The sequence below is a fragment of the Oncorhynchus masou genome, chromosome 29, assembly GCF_036934945.1.
Source record: "Oncorhynchus masou masou isolate Uvic2021 chromosome 29, UVic_Omas_1.1, whole genome shotgun sequence".
Lineage (NCBI taxonomy): Eukaryota > Metazoa > Chordata > Actinopteri > Salmoniformes > Salmonidae > Oncorhynchus > Oncorhynchus masou.
The window spans coordinates 41,556,853-41,577,029 of NC_088240.1; the positions used below are offsets into that span (position 1 = coordinate 41,556,853).

Here is a 20,177-nt window from a genome sequence, read left to right on the forward strand (position 1 = left end):
TGTCAGAGCAAAAACCAAGCCATGAGGTCAAAGGAATTGTCCGTAGAGCTCCGAGACAGGATTGTGTTGAGGCACAGATCTGGGGAAGTTTACCAAAAAGTTTCTGCAACATTGAAGGTCCCCAAGAACACAGTGGCCTCCATCATTTCTTAAATGGAAGAAGTTTGGAACCACCAAGACTCTTCCTAGGGCTGGCTGCCCAGCCAAACTGAGCAATCGGGGGAGAAGGGCCTTGGTCAGGGAGGTGCCCAAGAACCCGATGGTCACTCTGACAGAGCTCCAGAGTTCCACTGTGGAGATGGGAGAACCTTCCAGAAGGACAACCATCTCTGCAGCACTCCACCAATCAGGCTTTTATGGTAGATTGGCCTGGCGGAAGACACTCCTCAGTAAAAGGCACGTAAAGGACTCTCAGACCATGAGAAACAAGATTCTCTGGTCTGATGAAACCAATATTGAACTCTTTGGCCTGAATGCCAAGTGTCACATCTGGAGTAAACCTGGCACCATCCCGACAGTGAAACATAGTGGTGGTAGCATCATTTTGTGAGGATGTTTTTCAGCGGCAGGGACTGGGAGACTAGTCATGATAGAGGGAAAGATGAACGGAGCAAAGCACAAAGAGATCTTTGATGAAAACCTGCTCCAGAGCACTCAGGGCCTCAGATGGGGTCGAACATTCACCTTCCAACTGGACAATGAGCCTAAGCACAGCCAAGACAATGTTGGAGTGGCTTCAGAACAAGTCTCTGAATGTCCTTGAGCGGCCCAACCAGAGCCCGGACTTTAACCCGATCAAGCAACTCTGGAGAGACCTGAAAATATTATTATTTATGAATACCTTTGAAACGAGGTCTACTTGCGACCGCAACTGGACTAGATTGTGAAAGACTCTTAGAGGAATGCAATTGCTTGGCAGCCGCAAGGGAGATGAGCACAATATCGTTTGCGAACTGCATTAGCCCCCCCCAAATGATTAGTTCTCCAGTTTGAGTGCTAAGCAGAAGCAGGCTGTGTATGTTTTGGTTCTACAAAGCTGTGTCCATCGATAACATTCAATAATCAATTAATTGCATTCATTATTGCACCATGCAATCATTTATCAGTACTAAACATGCCCTTTTCTTCTCTATGCTGCCTGCATGCATGATCAAATTTTCTGCGTGCACATGATAGACAGGTGGAGCTGCTGAGCCGGAGGAGCATGTATTAATCCTCCTGTATAAATCATTACTGCAAGTCAAATGAATGACTAAAATTAATGAGTCACTCTGAAAAACAGATCATGACTCTCAAGTAAGTAAAAAGAGTTGTTCAAAAAGAACACATCGTTCGCAAACTGCACATCATTAAGGCACGGAACTTGCAGGGGGGATGGGGGTCATGACCCCCCCCCCGCCATATTAGAAACAGGTAAATTTGAACCCCCTTTAACATCCTACCATGATTAGTTTGATTGATTGGTGAGAGAAAAAATCCCCACTGTAAAGTGCCAGGAAGCTACTGGCATTATGTTGCATCGCACCGCAGTGACTCAGTTCCTCATTTTATGATTGTCTCCCCCCACAGACAAATATGCTTTTAGTTACGCAGCAACGTGCACATGGCAGTAGGCCCATAGGCTTCGTACAAATGTTCCAAAATGCAATTAGCGGTAACACACTGTTCTAAAAAGCGCACTGCACATTTAGGCAGTTTCATGTGACAGAGAGGAAAATATCAGTTTAAAATTTAGAAAGAGGGGAGATCCAAAGATGCAACATACCACCCTGCATCCCACTGCTGGCTTGCCTTCCACTGATGGCTTGTCTTTGAAGTGAAGCAGGGTTGGTCCTGGTCTGTCCCTGGATGGGAGATCAAAAGCTGCTGGAAGTGTTGTTGGAGGGCCGGTAGGTGGCACTCTTTCCTCTGGTCAAAAAATATATATCCCAGGGCAGTGACTGGGGACATTGCCCTGTGTAAGGTACCGTCTTTCGGATTAGACATTAAACCGGTGACTCTTTGTGGTCACTAAAGATCCTATGGCACTTATTGTAAAAGGTGTCCTGGCTAAATTCCCAATCTGGCCCTCATAACATCATAGCCACCTAATCATCCCCAGCTTCCTATTGGCTTATTTATCTCTCCCCTGTAACTATTCCCAAGGTTGTTGCTGTAAATGAGAATGTGTTCTCAGTCAACTTACCTGGTAAAATAAGGGTAAAATAAATAAAAAAATTAAACAAGCATGGGTTGATAATATAACTAGGATTGTGTCTTTGGCTGCTGGACAATGAAAAAAAGTTCATTTGAAATCCAACAGAACATGAGAGAAATGTTGGTTTCAATGGCAAAAAGAAGTGTTTATAAAATAATTCCCTCAACGAGGTCTGATTTTGCATAGGCTACTTTAAAACAAGTTAAGACATGCCTCATAAAATGGCATAACACCTCCAGGATTTAAACAATTAAGTTTATGATTAAATAGTTTCAAAATGCTGACGGCTTCTGCTCAGATTGCAAGGTGGGTGATGTGTGCTGGCCTTTCTCTCCACTCTTGTGACCATTTGATCTGAACGAACTGTTCGAGTATGTCAACAAAATCAAGCTTTTTAGATGTTAATGTAATCCTACATTATATTTGTCAAACATGACTGGCGTTTAGCCTAAATGTATGTAATTAAAGGTTTGGCTACATTTTCTGGTGCCTCCCTCATATCAGCATCAATGTGTACATATATCCTAGGCTACACTTTGAAATGTAGGCTAATTATTTATGTACAGGTAGGCCTAACTGACAAAATAAAGGGAACACCAACATAGTGTCATTATAGGGCGTTGAGCCACCAGAACAGCTTCAATTTGTGTCCGGAACTCTATTGGAGAAATTCCATAATTTGGTGTTTTGTTGATGATGGTTGTCTCAAGCCCTGCTCCAGAATCTCCCATAAGTGTTCAATTGGGTTGAGAGCTGGTGACTGAGATGCACGCATGCACACCCTTTAAACCCCCTATGCTCCTTTGAGACCCCTGAGCTCTCTTCTTTTGCCATGGTAGACAAAATAATGGGCAACCTGGCATTTTTATATCCTACATGTACAAAACCCTAAGCATTATGGGATGTTAATTGCTTAATTAACTCAGTAACCACACATGTGTGGAAGTACCTGCTTTCAATATACGTTGTATACCTCATTTACACAAGTGTTCCCTTTATTTTGTCAGTTACCTGTACATTTATGCGAAATAGACTTGAATATTATTCCAATGTTGGCCTTTTTAGAGGTGAATTTCTGGCTTAGTTGACAGCCCCGTTTATCTATTTCAGTAATACTCTTATTAGCCTTTAAAATCACTGTGAATGACCTACTGTAGGTCCTACAGTAGACCCAGGTTGGCATATCAAACAAAAATAAATTAAGTATTTTATTTTGGGATGGTAAAAATTGCACTTTGGGATGGTAATAAAAAAAATGGTGATTGGGGTATATTGACCAAATTATCAGGACATTTTTGGATGTATTTTGCCTTCAAATTCTTCAGAAACAGCTATTTAAAACAACAAATCTCACGGGGCATGCCCCCAAAACACCCTGTAGGGGTTTTTGACACTGGAATACATTGACCCATACCCCCCCAATATCCAAAACAAAGTTATGCCCTTGACATCACAACAGTCTAATGGGGAAATGAATGGTAGCTAACTGGGCTAGACAGGAGACTCGTTATTCATCGTCGCCTCCTATGCCCAGATAGACCTACTGGTTCAGCGCCGACAGTTTTTGTAAATGTTTGTGATGTTACTAGCGTGTAGGCTAAAATGTTAACAGCAAATATCATTGTTAAGAAGTTACATCATATTGCCGACCTGTAGGCCCGGTCTTCTAAACACCACAGCTGTTTGTTGGACAGACAACGGGATCGCGCTGGGTGGTCACGTCCACATATCCAGCAGCAGGTGCGCGCGCTTTGTAATTAGAATGTTCTATGTTTAGGTGTGTATTCCTATTTTAGTCCTCAAATGTTAATGTGATATTATATTATTATTATTATATATATAATATATTATTATATTGATTTTGAAACTAGTGATACGTATTGATTATTGATTATTGATTGATTTATTAATTTAAATCCGTGAAATAGCCTACCTGTTTCGGTGCAGTTTGGATTATCCCAGTGATAGGTATGGGCTTTTATTTGGCTCCCGGAAAGCATGTTCATTTGACACCCTGCGTCCTACCTGAAAGGTAAGGAGGAGCTGTAGTGTAGGCCTATTGATAATTTTCGATTTTTAGGCCATTGCGCTATGCGTCTCTGAATTTAGTCTCAGTGTATTTAATTGCAAACTATTCTATCCACCAGTAAAATGGGCGAAGCCTTTATCAGGGAGCTTCTCTCTCTGTGCCTTCAACGGATTGCTGTGGAGGAAAATGCAATGAACAACACTGAACTTGGTAAGAATGCAATCTGAATAGCCGTTGTGAACTTGTTGCAGAATGCAAGTTTTCTTTCTGGCTCTACTCCTATATACATTTTGGTTTTGGCCAGAGTGTCTGTTTCACAGAATTAGAAGTCCATTCTGCAATACCATATTCCTTTTCAGATGTTTACATTCCATGGGCTTACCTGGGACTTATATAAGTGAATGTCCAGTCAAATCCATTTTATTGTGTGTACATGTTATTTAGCTTTTTTCCCATTCAGGAAGTGTTACGGCTCCTAAAATGTGAACGGACAATGTTGAATGGTACACTACAGTATAGTCTCAGACATGTGACTTGAACCTTTTCAAGGTGTATTCCACTAAAAGACATGTTCATGTGTGCTTTTTGTAGTGAGATGTCATGGCCAAACTTTGCATGTACTCATTTATTGTTATGGTGTATCCTTTTTGTTCTGGCGTTTTATATACACACGGAACAGGCTATTATTGCTGCCCATGGCGTTCAAATTGGTATCTGACCTAAGCCTCTACGCTTTCATCTTCTCTTTCTGCCAGAGTTTATTGAGGTAGTAAATAACTATGATGCCACAAGGAAGAAATGGTTACATGCAGAGCTGGAGCTGAAGAGGCACAAGGCGCTTCTGTTGAAGTCCGACATCGCCCAGGCTGCCCTGGAGGTCAAACTAAAACACTGTCGCAACCAGGTCGATGTGGAGATCAAGAAGCGCTACAAGGTTGAGGCAGACTTTCAATACCTGGTATGGCTCCTTTTAACCTTGTTGCACTGTCCCTATTGGAACTCGTGATTTATATTGTTCGAAGTCCTTGACGTTCACAATGTCATGGTCGGTGTCCTATTCATGGAAAATTTAGCAGCACCGTTATATTTTGCGTAACACTTGTGAACTTATCAGTGATGCACTTCAACATTCATAAATGAACGCATGGCTTGATTTGTAACGTATGTAATGAAGGCCGGATATGTCCTCCCTTTTTAACTGTCATATTGTATTACTACGCAGCAGCGGCAGATGCAACTGATGTGTGACATACTGGTCCACGACAGCAAGTCCAATGCGTGTCTGAATGACGAGCAGAGATCTCTGCTGGCCAACTTCAACCACAGGGGAGCCAACGTCACCCAGCACAAGAGCAAACGGTAGCGCACGTACAGCCGTTACTTTTTAGATGACTTCACATTTCCGTTGTTTTTTTGTGTTTTTATCTTGTTTCTTCTGCTCTCATTAGATTATCTGTCATCGATGAGTCTTCATTCCTGTCTCACTCTGATATTAGTTACGATAGAACTGATGATGACATGGTAGGTGTCTTTTTTTTTTTTACTTTTTTTTGTGGTATTTATGACTGAACATCCACATAATTAAATGTCAAAGCTGGATGTGGCTTGTCCATGTGTCACCTTTTGCCGTGAATATTTTGTTTTCAATATGAACAGGACCTGGATGTGACAGCTGTGAAACCACTTAAGTCGAGAGCAAGGGAGAAAAGGGTAAGTGTGGACCTCTTTGAGGTTGAAGCTGTACGATAATGCTTTGACCTATGTTCTGCACTTTTGGGCATTACCAGCGCTCCTCCATGGGACCGACTGTCGGTGCGCACGCAGGGAAGAGGGGAAGAGTAGGTGGCCGTTCAGACGATCTCCTTGAAAGAAGACCAATGGAAAAGGTAAGCAAAGGCTAAATACGAGTGATTTTTGACCAAACATTCTTTTCATCAACCTAAGGCTGCAACGTGGAGGTCCATGGATTTGTTAACTTTCATAATAAGAGAAATTCACTGGGGTTTCAACTACACAAAATGGACTCTGAATTGTTCATGTTGCAAATTGATGCTTATTCCTTTCTTTAAAAGTGGACGCCCTCTGGTTTTACACAATCATCTGCTAAACGTATTTGGCTTCACAATGCAATGGCAGTCTAGTTTTCTGAAAGTTATTTGAATCAGCTGGAGTGGAACTAAGGCCTTTTCACCGGGGAGACAGTGACTTGGTTCAGCCAGTCTATCTTAAGCCCTAAGCACAAAAATATGAAACTTTTCTTCTTCTTTTTTTCAAACGTATACATTCATTTTATCAGCAGGTCATTAGAGCTTGTGTCTTTTTGAAAATAAATCATTGAACATTTTGTGGGATTGAAAGAACCTTGCTGGATTAACAGAGAATTGTTAATTTGCACCCATGATGGTTTAGAATACAGTTAAGACATTAGCCGTTCCTGGTTAGACGTTTAATCTGCGGAATCATCTGTGTTCCTAGCCATTGGGTCCCTGGACCTACCCACTCGGCAAGAACTGTTTGAATCAACGTTGTTTCCATGTCATTTCAACCAGATATCTGTGACTGAATTCACATGGAAAACTGATTGGATTTGAATTGGTCACCTCAAGGGAATTTCATATTTTTAACTTAAATCCAATGACATGGTGACATTTTGTTTGTTGCATTCGCGCTAGTTGACAACTCTGTCAACTAGGCGTTGGACTGACGTCTGTGCCCAGTGGGTTGTCACTTGCTATTAGGTGGCTCATTCGTCAGTCTCCGGGCCCTCTGCTCGGTGTCATCCTTTCAGTGCACAGGTGGAAATGTCACCATCTTTTCTATGGTGTACTACTTCAGTATATAAGAAATAGTGACATTTGGGATGTAGTCTTTGTCTACCTCGGTCACATTCCTTCTCCTCCCACATGCGCTTTAGAGACCACTTCACTCTGTGAACAAAGACAATTCAGCACTGACCAACTCCGTTAGCATGACATGATCAGATTAGTTAATGAAATACGAATTGTGACAATGGCAAGTGTTTCGCATTCAGGAAGTTGAGACTACGATTGTGACCGCATCCGTCACAACCCCAGAGAGCGGAGGTCAAATTCACATGGTGATCGACATCACCCAGGAAACACCTGAGAAACTACCCAGGACTTACCGGAAGGAGCACCAGATTTCATCTGTTGGCGGTAAGGGAGATGTACTCCACGGTCGCTGTAGCTCAAGCGACGTTTCCCAATTCCCATTCAAATAAATTGTCAACATTTCTGTTCTTCAGAGCAAACGTCCGTGTGGACTCCCAATGATGAAACCGCTGTTGATCATGATACTACCGTGGAGCCGGACACCATGACAGAAATGGAGTCCACCACAGAGCCTAGATTTAACCAGGTGTTCACTCCCACTGTGAGCAAAACTTTGAGACACTACTTCCTGTCTAAAACGGTAAGAACTGCAACATGAGACGGGAATCCATGAAAAACAACAGATGGACTCTTGAATAGGAATTGTTAGTACTATTTAGAATGAGAATGCAACTTCTAGCCATCTGGGCCCTTTTCAGGTGATTCGTCCAGAAACGTGTGTTCCATGTGGGAAGAGGATCCGGTTTGGGAAGATGGCTGTGAAGTGCAGGGACTGCCGTGTGGTAGCTCATCCCGAATGTAAACCGAAGTGCCTGGAAAGCTGCTCTGCCTCATGTGGAGCTCATGGATCTGAGGTACCGCAACTCAATATTCCTTAAAGTTCCAACCTTGCTTTGTTCTGTTGAGATATATTTAGAAGTTGCATTCACATTCTAAATATACACATTCACTTACTTGCAGGACACGTTAGAGAGCTTTGCCCCACCTACCCAGCCTAGGATCCCTCAGATTATTGTTCAGTGCGTGAATGAAATTGAGAAAAGAGGATTGGAGGAGGTATGTTATTCTCAATCTGGAATACTTTCCATTCAGACCTTTTATATTTGCCTAGTTATCAACATGTATAAGTTTGACTTCCTCCTCCCTCTGTTTCAGAAAGGCATCTACCGTGTTCCTGGGGGTGAGCGTATGGTGAAGGCGCTGAGGGAGAGATACATTAATGGGAAAAGGCCGCTCATGCTCAGTAGAGTGGATGAGATCCACGTTGTCTGTGGACTTCTCAAGGACTTCCTGAGGAAACTGAAGGAGCCTCTCATCACCTTCAGGCTGCATAGAACCTTCATGGAGGCCTGTGGTATGTGTTCCCTGGTCAACAGTAGTACAGCAGTGCACTATATAGGATGCCATTTGGGACTCCACTGTCACAAAGATGTCACACCACCAAATGGAAGGGACACTTGGGCTGCGTCGACAGACAGACAAATTCAGATTTTTTTTTCCCCCTCACACATTTTGACCAATCGGGATGAGCTCTGAAAGAGTTGATGTGAAGAGCTGACATGATTGGTCAAAAGACCAGTTAGTGGAAAAAAGATCAGAATTGGGTTGCATGTCTAAATGCAGCCATAGTTTCTCAAGTGGAGGGTATACAATAGTCATCCTCTCGGTGGTCTTAATTGCCTGTTGAGCAGCTGTGATTACAATTGTATTGGATTATTAACACCAAAGAGCACTAGGTTATAACCATTGTGCAGAATCAATACAATAGTAGTCTGTCCTCAATAGTTTTCAGACTACATAAATGGTACCATAGAGCTGTCGTGACACAACGGGATGCATTAGTTCCGGTGCATTGTAAAAATTATGATTTTTGCAGATGTTGGCATCTTTCAAATTTCAGAAGTGACATTTTGGCCCATAGACTTCCCCGTAACTTGAAAAGAGAAGTTCTCTTCAACACTCAGATCCTGTTTTTAAGTTCTGGGTCCATAAGTGTTCACTCAGACTTTGCGATTTGGCCTCTGGTTTTAAGCCACGCTAGAGTATCTGCGCTATGTAATCTACATAAATGGAATGCTTGATAGAATGCATTTGGCAGTAACTCATGGATGGCCTTTTAATGATCTCAATATCTCCTTGGAAAGCTTTAGGTATAAAGTGCTGGAGAGATGGAATGTGTTTACTTAAGTTCATCCATTTAGGGCAGATGGTCAGGAATCACAACGAAATAACCAACTCCCTGATGACTGTAAAACAATCAACGCTCAATATTTATCCCAGCCCAGTTTGTCTACTTTCAGCATATTCACTTCAATCTTGTATATGATCTTGAGTGAAGGGTAAGTGGTAATTTGCACCGTGCCGGGAATTATCCAATCTAAATCAGTCTCTCGCTGCCTCTTAGAAAAGCCGATTTGACTTTAGGACAGAGCACCTCTATTTTGTCAATTGCGTTGACATCTGAGGGAGCTCAGGGTTGCTTTTGTCTAATTTCCTTGGCAGCCAATAATAGATATATGCTAATGCTACAGAGAACTCTAATTTCCACACTCTCGAGGCCTTCTCGGTCATAATGAAGTGAGCGAATCAGCTGAAAGATTAATCTGCAGAGGGGTTCTAGATTTGAGGTGTACTGTATCTCTCTGCATTGTTACCTTTATCTTACGGTGTCCCAAGGGCCTCGCTGATGGGATGTGTATCAATTACAGAGATTCCAGATGATGACGACAGCGCAGCAATAATGTACCGAGCCATAGGGGATCTGCCTAAGCCCAACAGAGAGACACTGGCTTTCCTCATGCTTCATCTGCAGAGGTAACACCTACGGGTGATGGGATACCTCTGGCTTTAGTGATTTTATTGGGTTTCTCTCCATGATCAGGCACTGATTTGTGACGTTAACCCATTTTTCTTGCAGTTCCATAAATGTCGAGTTCCATAAGTCGTCACGATAATTGTAGTTAAGCAAAATTGGACCACTCGGCTGCAAGTTTATTGCATGAGTAAACAGGAAGTCTATATTCAATAAGAGGTTTGTCTTAATAAAAACTGCACACTGCCTTCCCTCTCACTGTAGAGTCATGCAGAGCCCCCTCTGTCAGATGGACAAGAACAATTTGTCCAGAGTGTTTGGACCAACCATTGTTGGACATGGAATGGCAGAGCCCTCCCCAATGACCATTATGAGGGACACAAATATTCAGCCAATGGTGGGCACTGTCTTGTGCATGAATGTAATGCAATTGATATCACTATTCCAGTATTTAGCAGTGTTCCTGAAGGTTAAAAAAAGTGCCACAGTATTTCCAGTGATTCGGTGCTGAAACACTTGCACTGTCCATGTCACCCATAGAGATGGTAATACAATTTGAATTCTACGTGATGCCTCTATTTGTGAAACTGGTTTGTTGATTTAATCTCTAAGGTCATAGGCAAAATGCTGTCGTTCCCTGCTGAGTACTGGAAACGCCTCATCATGGTGGCGAGGGACCAAGTTATAGCATCAGTTGTTGACGCCAACATCAATAGAGAGAGCCACAGTACAGACAGAGGTAAACATCTTGCCAGCAACACTAAGCTGCTGTGCTATTACATCTTCCCCCATAAATGCTGACTCAACAGCCCTCAGCCAAATGTCACTGGTGTTACTTGTGTACATGATGCTGGACTATGACAAATGCTAAATCATCATGGTGCCTCTAACATGCATGTACCACCTCTTCAGATCGTCTGTTTAAACCGCTGACTTCCCCTGAGCTGAGTAAATACCCCAAGACTCCTACAAGTGGTTCTCTTAAGGGCAGAATGAAGAATGCCTTCAACAATACGTAAGACCACTTGATTTTCTTAAGCAAATTACAAAAATGTTTTCATTTAACTATTGTGGATAGTATGACAATGTGCTAGCTCTTCATTGTTTCTTGTGACAATCTTGTCACTTATGGTGTTTTTCGTTGTTGTTTTTCCAGTAACAGGGCAAAGACTGACCCGGGCAAAAATAAGTTCTTCACATCCCCCAACTGATAGTGGCATAGACTGTTGGTATATTCATGAGTAACTAAAGCACTTCACATTTGGCTATCTTTTCAGTGTTAAAAATGTTTTGTATCATAACATTGAGTATAAGAGTTAGAATGGTGTACATTTTAGGAACCACTAATGCATGAGAAACTTTAAATAAACTACATTATGAAACTGTTATACTGTTTCTAAATGGAGAGATCTGTGAAATGAAACATTTCTGCATGAATGTGGGAATCAACACCTTTTCTCCTATACTTGGCGCACAGACCATTGCAATTTAGTTACAAAAGGTGTTTTTTTTTGGGGGGGGGGGTGTTTTAAACAAGGAGTGCTTGATTTGAAGCAAATTAGGCATGCAGCAACAATTTTATACTGGGTAACAATCTCCCATTTGATTGTCATATGTACAGAATCAATGGCTACTCATTAAAGTAAATCTCTCCTACAGCCCCGAATCGAAGTTCCCTGCCATGTTCAAATTGAAAGCAAACATTTCTTGATTGCAATTGGTACATTAATTTTTGGACAAACACTAGCCTCAAGGTTAAACTTTATCTCATGGTTGGTCAGTCCTTGCATCCCTAGCACTGTCTATGAATTTGAAGTGGTACAGTTCAACAGCCCCATCCCTCAGCTATTTACCAAAACAGGCAAGGTTGCCACTTATTTCGAACTACTGCTTGCCCCTTTAACCAAAAACATGAGGCAGTCATTTCTTTCAAAGAATGTAAACGCTTGCAATTAATGGTCCTTTTTTTTAATCAAAGCACATGTAAAAAAGGCCCCCAAATTACCTCAAAATTAAACGGCAAACCAATTCCTTTCATTTTGCAATCTTACTAAATCAGCTGCAGACTTTCACTTTTTTCCAAGATGACATTTCAGTAACTAGGCTAGCACCAATGAATGGTAAGTACTGCTACCAAACCCTATGCCAAAATAACCATTGTTTTAATTTCCCTTACATGGTAGTGAATCCAGAGTTAATCATAAGGATAGTGCAGAAATGTAAGACTAGAATCCTTAGTTGCTACATCCATTTGACTTAATTGTGTGCACACACCCTTTTGATTCTTGAAGACTAACTTATACCTCGTGCTTAGCTCAACTGTCGTACCCCATCAGAATCCAAAATTAAACATTGGCGTAAAACAAGCTTAACACTGTCTAGCCTCAACATGGTTGCATCCATAGCTCTGTAATTGAGTGGTTTACATTTCTCCAGGCTCATTCCTCAGCTTTTTACCAAAACACAGGCGGGCGGGCGGCCGCTTTAAGTTACGGGATGACATTCATGTCAAGGTAACCTAACCGACCCACTATCATCCTCCAAACCATCTCATTACATCCTTTAATTTATAAAGGCTAAAACCTACACAATCTTTCCATACAATAACCCAGAGGCAGTGACATTGTTCTTCAAGCGACAATCATTAATTAGTTTGACACTAAATGAACAGAACGTAGCAAATCAACTACAGTATAATTTGGTTTTTGAAACTCCTGTTGAGGTCTTTGTGTGGCAGAACAATTGAGTTGAGTATGATCACCTCCGATGGGATAGTCACATTACAACCTGGGGGGGGAAAAAAGAGCATTAAAACATTCAACTGGAAATCAGCCAATCCTGTCGTTCACACACTAAATATTGAAAAAGCGTGGACGATGGCAAGAAACAGAATGGTGCAGTTTGAGGCCATGTGGTAGAATGGATTGAGTGGGGGGGGGGGGCAAATGGGTCTGGGCAGGTGATGTATGTAGTTCAACTTTTGTATACAATTATTTCACATGATCTAAACATGTATCCAATATCTTTTTCACACTAACGTCAGACTGTGCTAGCTCTGATATTGTAGTTTCTGAAACCGTGCTGGAAAGGACTATGGTGTATGCGTAACCAAGCCAGCTCAACTCAGTGTTAAATGTGAAAGTATACAAAACTTACCAAGAATGGTGATTGATGGTGTGAGTTTTCCATCTCTGAAGAGTGTTTCACTGTCTATTTTTGCATAGGGGTCATTTGGATTTGGGTCACTGGGAGTTCCTTCAACTCTGGCCCACTTGCCAATAGTGCTGTCCCACCCCACTATACAGTTCAACACACAACTGTGATCCTAAAAGAACCATATGACAATGGAACTGGGTCACTCGATTATCAATCCTACTTTAAAACACGGACATGATCATAAATATAAAAATAGGAGCTATCAAGGGAAGAGCCATTTCAACATTTTTCGCCTGGGGAACTGGCAAATTTAAACAATGACATTTGCCACTGGCAACTGCTTGCCTGTAGGGTAGCCCCGTGGAGGATGATGGACTCTCTCACACGCACCCCAGCCCCGATGGTCACTCCTGTGCCTATTGAGACGTTGGGACCCAACTATAGAAAAACATTATTAGGAGTATGCTTTTGTGTCTTGTGCTGTATGTGTAAGTAGTAATACTGAGGAGAAGAAGCACTTACCACCGCAGTCGGGTCAATATTGGCTGTTGGGTGAATGTAAACATTTCCTGGGACACAACAAAACCAAATCACTGGTGTGAACAAACTAGAAACTGCAAAGCTAAGAGTACTGGATTAGTTTACCACTTATTCTAGGCCCTCCATCCTCAGTTGTAGCCAGTCTTTCAGGATGTGTTTTATGGTACTGGTTAAGGTACAACCGACTGGCGTATATTGCAGACCTGTTAACAAAAGAGACAAAGCCGATTCATGACAGTACACTATGCCGACGTCTTCAGGTTTCACAGATGGAGACTACTTACTCACCCTGCAGATTTGATCTGGCTCCAGAAGGCAGGTGTTTTGTAGACGTAGAGTTTGCCCTGCCCAGCCAGGGCTGTGAAAATGTCCTGTTCTAACCGAATGGCCTCAGCCCGATGCCAGCCGTTGGTCTGCTCATCTCTGAGGAAGAGATCAATGTATGAGACTATTCTGTAGTAAAAGTGTTTACCAAAGGTAGATCACAACTATTTCTGATTGAATTTTGAAAGGCAACAAGACAGTTAAGGGCTGTAAACAAAAGTGAGAGGATTCACAAGTGCTTAAGGATACATGGAGTGTTAAGTTGACAAGCTCAGAATTAAAATGGATTGTGACAGGAACATTTATTTGACAGAAGAAGAATCAGAGGCAACATGGTTGACTTGAGTAATGGTACACATACTCGAATCTTAATATACAAATATCACAAGCCCTTTGAATGTGTCCAAATGTTATTGAAATTATTGTAATTGTGATTATTCTTTATAACTGTGTATAAGACAATTGTTAGTTAGATCTGTATGCGGAACAACGTATATTGAAAATGTGATGAGATTTGAATGTGTCCAGTGTGATTAATAACCAATTGTATAGATCTGTATGCCAACTTATTGAAAAGTGATGAGGATGTGCAGTGTGGAAAGTTTGACAAAACAAGCAATGTATAGATAATCATTGTACAATCTAAACCGCTGTGAAATATCTTTTCAATAACCAAAAATATTGTATTTTCAGCTGTTTGAAGCTGGTGTACAAAACACTTAAGCACAGGCGGCATAGAAATAATGCACATAGAACATCTACCGCTTCTTAGACTTGCTTTCAATGAGAATGAAAGATCCATATCTCACAATTCTGTGAATTGTCAGGTCGCCCAAAAAGTGCTACATTGCAGCTTTAAGAATGATCTGTCATCACCCCACATGCTGGTATTGACTCCATGAAGAAACATCTTTTTGTGTGACGTATTTTACTAATGCCCGGCTCTACAACCACACTGTGCAGCCTAGCTGTACCGACTTACCCCTCATATGGATATCTGGTGATGGGAAACGGAATGATGGCAGGAAAGGGGAAAGGGAAAAAAAAAGACATGAAGGACAACCAAGGATAGGAATTGATAAAAATGCACATGCACCACTCCCACGCACAGAAATCCTAGGATCTTTATAGGATCTCTATGCTCCCAAGATAGGGTCCCTGAGGGATTCCTCCCACTTACAACAGCATGTCCTGCTGGTTCTTCTGGAAGACTGCCCCAATGTGTTGGAAGATCTCCGGGGTAAACAGGTATATTCCACAGTTGATGATGTCACTAACAAAAGTGCTAGGCTTCTCCACATAATGTAAAACCTGAAATAAGAGCAGGAGATTACTTTCTGAATCAAGAACTGTCCAATGTTCATAGAAAAGCACCAACATGAAGTGGATGGCAAGTAATCTAGCAGTTAGGAGCGTTGGGCCAGTAACCAAAGGGTTGCTGGTTGAAATCCCTGAGCCAACTAGATGAAAAATCTGTCCATGTGCCCTTGAGAAAGGCACTTTACCCTAATTGTTCTGGATAAGCATGTCTCCTAAATGACTAAAATGTCAATGTAAAGTTAATAGGAGCATGTCAAATGAAAGGTAAGTTTACTTTAGAAAAAAATAGAGACATTTTTCAACCATTTTCCATCCTAGAAATTACAAATAAGCAAAGGCTTTGATTTTAGGTCAAACAGATGGATAAGAGGTCATAGAATACATCTAGGATAAAAAGTGTTAAGGTATTTACATCAAAACACAATCATGAAGTAAAGACCCCAGCCAACTAATATCAACACATATTTAGTTTGAGAATTTGTTCTGCCTTCTGTAGGTTTAAAAAAACATTGCCTTAAAATTCCATTACCAAAAACCCATATCATTAAGATATTTTCACATTTCTCTCCCTAATAATGAAAGTTCACAGAAGGTAGACCTATCAATTAGTTAGTTTGTAATGATATAAATTTTGTTTATGAACTATTACGTGATTAACTCAATTCCATTACCAAATCGGTTAATGAAATTTCTGGAGAGAGCAAGAGGACAAGTACATTAGTGTCTAGTTTAAGAAACAGGTGCCTCAAGTCCTCAACTGGCAGCTTCATTAAATAGTACCCACAAAACACTAGTCTCAACATCAACAGTGAAGAGGCGACTCCGGGATGCTGGACTTCTAGGCAGAGTTCCTCTGTCTGTGTTCTTTTGCCAATCATTTATTTTTATTGGCCAGTCTGAGATATGGCTTTTTCTTTGCAACTCTGCCTAGAAGTCCAGCATCCCGGAGTCGCCTCTTCACTGTTGATGTTGAGACTGGTGTTTTGCGGGTACTATTTAATGAAGCTGCCAATTGAGGACTTGTGAGGCGTCTGTTTCTCAAACTAGACACTAATGTACTTGTCCTCTTGCTCAATTGTGCACAGGGTCCTCCCTCTCTTTCTATTCTGGTTAGAGCCAGTTTGTGCTGTTCTGTGAAGGGAGTAGTACGAGATCTTCAGTTTCTTGGCATTTTCTTGCATGGAATAGCCTTCATTTTCTCAGAACAAGAATAGACTGACCAGTTTCAGGAGAAAGTTATTTTGTTTCTGGCCATTGAGCCTGTAATCAAACCCACAAATGCTGATGCTCAACTAGTGTAAAGGTGGCCAGTTTTATTGCTTCTTTAATCAGAACAGTTTTCAGCTGTGCTAACATAATTGCAAAAGGGTTTTCTAATGATCAATTAGCCTTTTAAAATGATAAACCTGGATTAGCTAACACAACGTGCCATTGGAACACAGGAGTGATGATTGCTGATAATGGGCCTCTGCAAGCCTATGTAGACATTCCATTCAAAAACATTTTTAAAACATCAGCCGTTTCCAACTACAATAGTCATTTACAACATTAACAATGTCTACACTGTATTTCTGATCAATTTCATCTTATTTTAATGGACTATTGTTTTTCAAAAACAAGGACATTTCTACGTGACAACTTTTGAATGTAAATAGTGTGTGTGTGTGTAAATAAAAATAATCAGTAACAGAATTTCTGCAAATGAATTGGCTACAGTGGGAAATCATAGTAGTCACAGACCAGTTGGGCTCACAAGTTGGGACAACCCAGTACAGTAAAGAAAACTATAGTGGAGTTCAGTACAATACACAGTAGAGCACACTAGAGTTGAGTACACTAATGTACTGTATTTTAAAGTACTCTACTGAACTACAGTGTACAAAACATTCAGAACACCCTCCTAATATTGAGTTGCACCCCCGTTTGCCCTCAGAACAGCCTCAAGTCATCAGGGCATGGACTCTACAAGGTGTCGAAAGCGTTCAACAGGGATGCTGGCTCATGTTAACTCTAATGCTTCCCACAGTTGTGTCAAGTTGGCTGGATGTCTTTGGGTGATGGACCATTATTGATACACACAGGAAACTGTTGAGCGTGAAAAACCTAGCAGTGTTGCAGTTCTTGACACAAAGCGACGCGCCTGGCACCTACTACCATACCCCATTCAAAGGCACTTAATCTTTTGTCTTCACCCCCATTTAACCTCTGAATGAAACACATACACAATCAATTGTCTCAAGGCTTAAAAATCCTTCTTCAACATGTCTTCTCCCCTTCATTTACACTTATTGAAGTGTATTTAACAAATGACATCAATAAGGGATCATAGCTTTCACGCGGTCAGTTGAATGTTCCTAACATTTTGTACATCAGTGTATATTTTACTGAACTGTACTGAGCTCTACTGTGATGTCCAAACTTGTGAAACATAAATGTCTATAATTGGTTCAGGTTTGGCCAGTTTGGAGGCAGAGCTCATTAAAATAATAACCAGTGTGTTGAATAATACCCAAATACGCTAAGGGGATATTGCATATTTAAACCTGTGTACCTATTTAGGATACATCACCATGAAGAGAATGACGTTCATATCCTTAATTATGCATTTCTGTGTAGTAAAGATCAAGGATCCATGATGAAATTCCGTTACCGGGTGTGAATCCACTTCACTTACTGTAGTTCAATAACAAAATAGATTTTTTTCAAAGTCAATGTGTCATGTCATAGCTGACACCCCATTCTTTATGCAAACGTAATTGAATCTAAATTTGGAGCAGATATTACAGTTTTGAAGACATGGAGATTTTATAGAAAATCCGTTACCTAACTTTGCATCTGCAAAATGTTCAGTGTAAATTGTTATAAGTAGTCCTTGTGCATAGATTTGTATGGTTTGTTAAACTTTGAAATCAATGGTTTTTGTTTGGCATACATAAAGTGAAAGATTGAGTATCAGTGCAAATTCTGTTACTGTGGAATTGCCCATGACTAAAAATGTGCTGCATCATCACCTCATTTGTTTGCTGGTTTTCCACAATACAGCCATAATTCATAGACTGCTTTCTGTTTGCCTGCAAAACAAAGAAAAATAAATAAATAATGAAAGTCAAAGGAATTATACCCCAATGTCCCCATCAAACATACTCCCAACAATGAATTGTCAACTTTTCCCTGTATTGGTCTCGGTCATAGCCATAGAAATCGTGGATGTCTCCTCACAGTTGTCCCCATGATGACGAAACTGCTTGGTTCTCCGTGTTCTTTCTGGAAGTTGAGCATCTCTGGTAGAGGAAACTCAGAGCACACGTCAGCATTCATGATGAAGAATGCCTCTGGGCCACCAGATAGAATCTGATCTCTGAAGTGGTAGATTCCGCCCCCAGTGCCCAAAGCAGCATACTCCTGCAAATACCTACAGAGGTTCAACAAGTTTATCAATGATCCATCTCATATGTATATACTGTACTCGATACCATCTACTGCATCTTGCCTATGCTGTTCTGTACCATCACTCATTCATATATCTTTATGTACATATTCTTTATCCCTTTACACTTGTGTGTATAAGGTAGTCGTTTTAGAATTGTTACGTTAGATTATTCGTTGGTTATTACTGCATTGTCGGAACTAGAAGCACAAGCATTTCGCTACACTCGCATTAACATCTGCTAACCATGTGTATGTGACAAATACATTTGATTTGTTCTATGTTTGTTTTATGACATTTCTGTAAGATCCTCTTGTTTACCTGATTAAGATTTTGAATTCCTGCTGTGCACTACAAATGAATCTGGTAAGTTCTTCATTTGGCTGGTAAAAGCCAACCAGCAAAATCTCCTTCATATTTGGCACCTATGGGGAAAATTAAAACCATGTTTCTTTCTACCAATGAAGATGTAGAAATTGATCATTTTTATCAGTGCTAACCGACCTTGGCACATGCTTCAATGTGATGCTGTAGCATGGGCACACCAGCAACTGGAAACAAGGGTTTTGGGACCTCAAATGACAACGGTCGAAACCGTGTCCCTGTATGACAATGAAAGTCACCTGCTCAGTTGATCACATAACATTTTCAGACGTTACCTTAGGAAAAGTAAAAAACTAATTATTCCATTCTAAATTCTGATGTAGTAAAAAGCACTCTAACCTATTATATTCTAATGGAGTTGAACGCACCCAACTCGTTCAATTAATGCCAATGCAAGTACTGGTAGCTTGCACAGAAAGTTTATGCCAGGCTATCAACTATCTTGATGGTAAAACTGTAAGCCCATGCAATCGTTTGTTTGCTTGCTTTTTCGACCAAATGCTTATTGCTAAAATGTTTAGATATGCAAACTGCACCGGAGGGTTTCCATGATCACTCCACGTCATTCATTACAACTAACGTTAGCTAGCTATCAACTAGCTAGCTAGCCCTTTAGGGCAAGGCTAGCTAGCTAACGTTAGCAAGATACATGGCTATATATCAGTAATGGAGAATGAACATGTAGGCATTTGTAAAATAGTGATTTATTTAACACTTACCTTTCTGCGGGCCTCCAATGAGAATCACAGCCTTCAGCATTTTGAATGTGTAGGTGGCTGTCGAACCTGGATCAAATAAGCTCTTCCTGAGTTGTTTGTTATGCTCAATACGTCACCGCGTAAAACTGAGGATTATGGGAATGTGAGTTATTTTGCGGGTCAGAAAGATAATCTTAAAACCTCAGTCATAGAACAATAAGCAAGAGATTTCAACGGATGTATAAATGTGAAGTATCCGGTAGTCGTTTCTACTTCCTACCAAATATGGTGATGAGAGGAAGCCCAGTGGCCGGCAGTGAGAGAAGGTGGAGAGGGATGGATTTTGGCCGACATTCTGTTAATCTTCTAACCATGAAGCTTTTGATCTCCATACCTGCAACAAACAGAGAGGAATGCGTTTTTGTAGACTTTACCCTT

The 20,177-nt window shown here is 41.0% G+C and overlaps 2 protein-coding genes across 4 annotated transcripts; one reads left to right on the forward strand and one right to left on the reverse strand.

The window, feature by feature from the left end:
* The first annotated feature begins 4,348 nt into the window (after window positions 1-4,348).
* si:ch1073-416j23.1 (rac GTPase-activating protein 1) lies at window positions 4,349-11,264 on the forward strand. Its single transcript, XM_064947123.1, has 16 exons — window positions 4,349-4,436; window positions 4,982-5,184; window positions 5,449-5,585; window positions 5,675-5,747; window positions 5,883-5,936; window positions 6,014-6,112; window positions 7,258-7,402; window positions 7,492-7,658; window positions 7,777-7,932; window positions 8,039-8,134; window positions 8,234-8,432; window positions 9,787-9,892; window positions 10,155-10,287; window positions 10,503-10,629; window positions 10,803-10,905; window positions 11,047-11,264. The coding sequence occupies exons 1-16, from the start codon at window positions 4,349-4,351 to the stop codon at window positions 11,099-11,101; spliced, it is 1,941 nt and encodes a 646-aa protein (XP_064803195.1). The 3' UTR covers window positions 11,102-11,264.
* A 578-nt stretch (window positions 11,265-11,842) lies between these two features.
* LOC135519708 (mannose-1-phosphate guanyltransferase alpha-A) lies at window positions 11,843-19,888 on the reverse strand. Of its 3 annotated transcripts, XM_064944938.1 has the most exons (13): window positions 19,761-19,888; window positions 19,162-19,259; window positions 18,979-19,082; window positions 18,450-18,642; window positions 18,242-18,301; window positions 15,091-15,221; window positions 14,893-14,907; window positions 13,875-14,009; window positions 13,692-13,789; window positions 13,569-13,615; window positions 13,392-13,484; window positions 13,047-13,215; window positions 11,843-12,677 (listed from the first exon to the last, which is right to left on the reverse strand). In XM_064944938.1, the coding sequence occupies exons 1-13, from the start codon at window positions 19,798-19,800 to the stop codon at window positions 12,577-12,579; spliced, it is 1,284 nt and encodes a 427-aa protein (XP_064801010.1). In that variant the 5' UTR covers window positions 19,801-19,888; the 3' UTR covers window positions 11,843-12,576. The 3 variants fall into 3 exon arrangements, with proteins under 3 accessions (XP_064801010.1, XP_064801011.1, XP_064801012.1); XM_064944939.1 differs by lacking the exon at window positions 14,893-14,907 and having other exon boundaries at window positions 19,761-19,887; XM_064944940.1 differs by lacking the exon at window positions 19,162-19,259 and having other exon boundaries at window positions 19,761-19,849.
* Window positions 19,889-20,177: the final 289 nt, after the last annotated feature.

Bases quoted from the DNA above. Each gene is read 5' to 3' on its own strand.
- si:ch1073-416j23.1 (XM_064947123.1), top strand. From the start codon at position 4,349: ATGGGCGAAGCCTTTATCAGGGAGCTTCTCTCTCTGTGCCTTCAACGG. The intron at 4,437-4,981 runs GTAAGAATGCAA...TCTTTCTGCCAG, and splicing joins AATGAACAACACTGAACTTG to AGTTTATTGAGGTAGTAAAT. The intron at 5,937-6,013 runs GTAAGTGTGGAC...GGGCATTACCAG, and splicing joins CGAGAGCAAGGGAGAAAAGG to CGCTCCTCCATGGGACCGAC.
- LOC135519708 (XM_064944938.1), bottom strand. From the start codon at position 19,800: ATGCTGAAGGCTGTGATTCTCATTGGAGGCCCGCAGAAAG. The intron at 19,083-19,161 runs GTCGGTTAGCAC...TTTTCCCCATAG, and splicing joins ACATTGAAGCATGTGCCAAG to GTGCCAAATATGAAGGAGAT. The intron at 12,678-13,046 runs GTAAGTTTTGTA...TTCCCCCCCCAG, and splicing joins ACCATCAATCACCATTCTTG to GTTGTAATGTGACTATCCCA.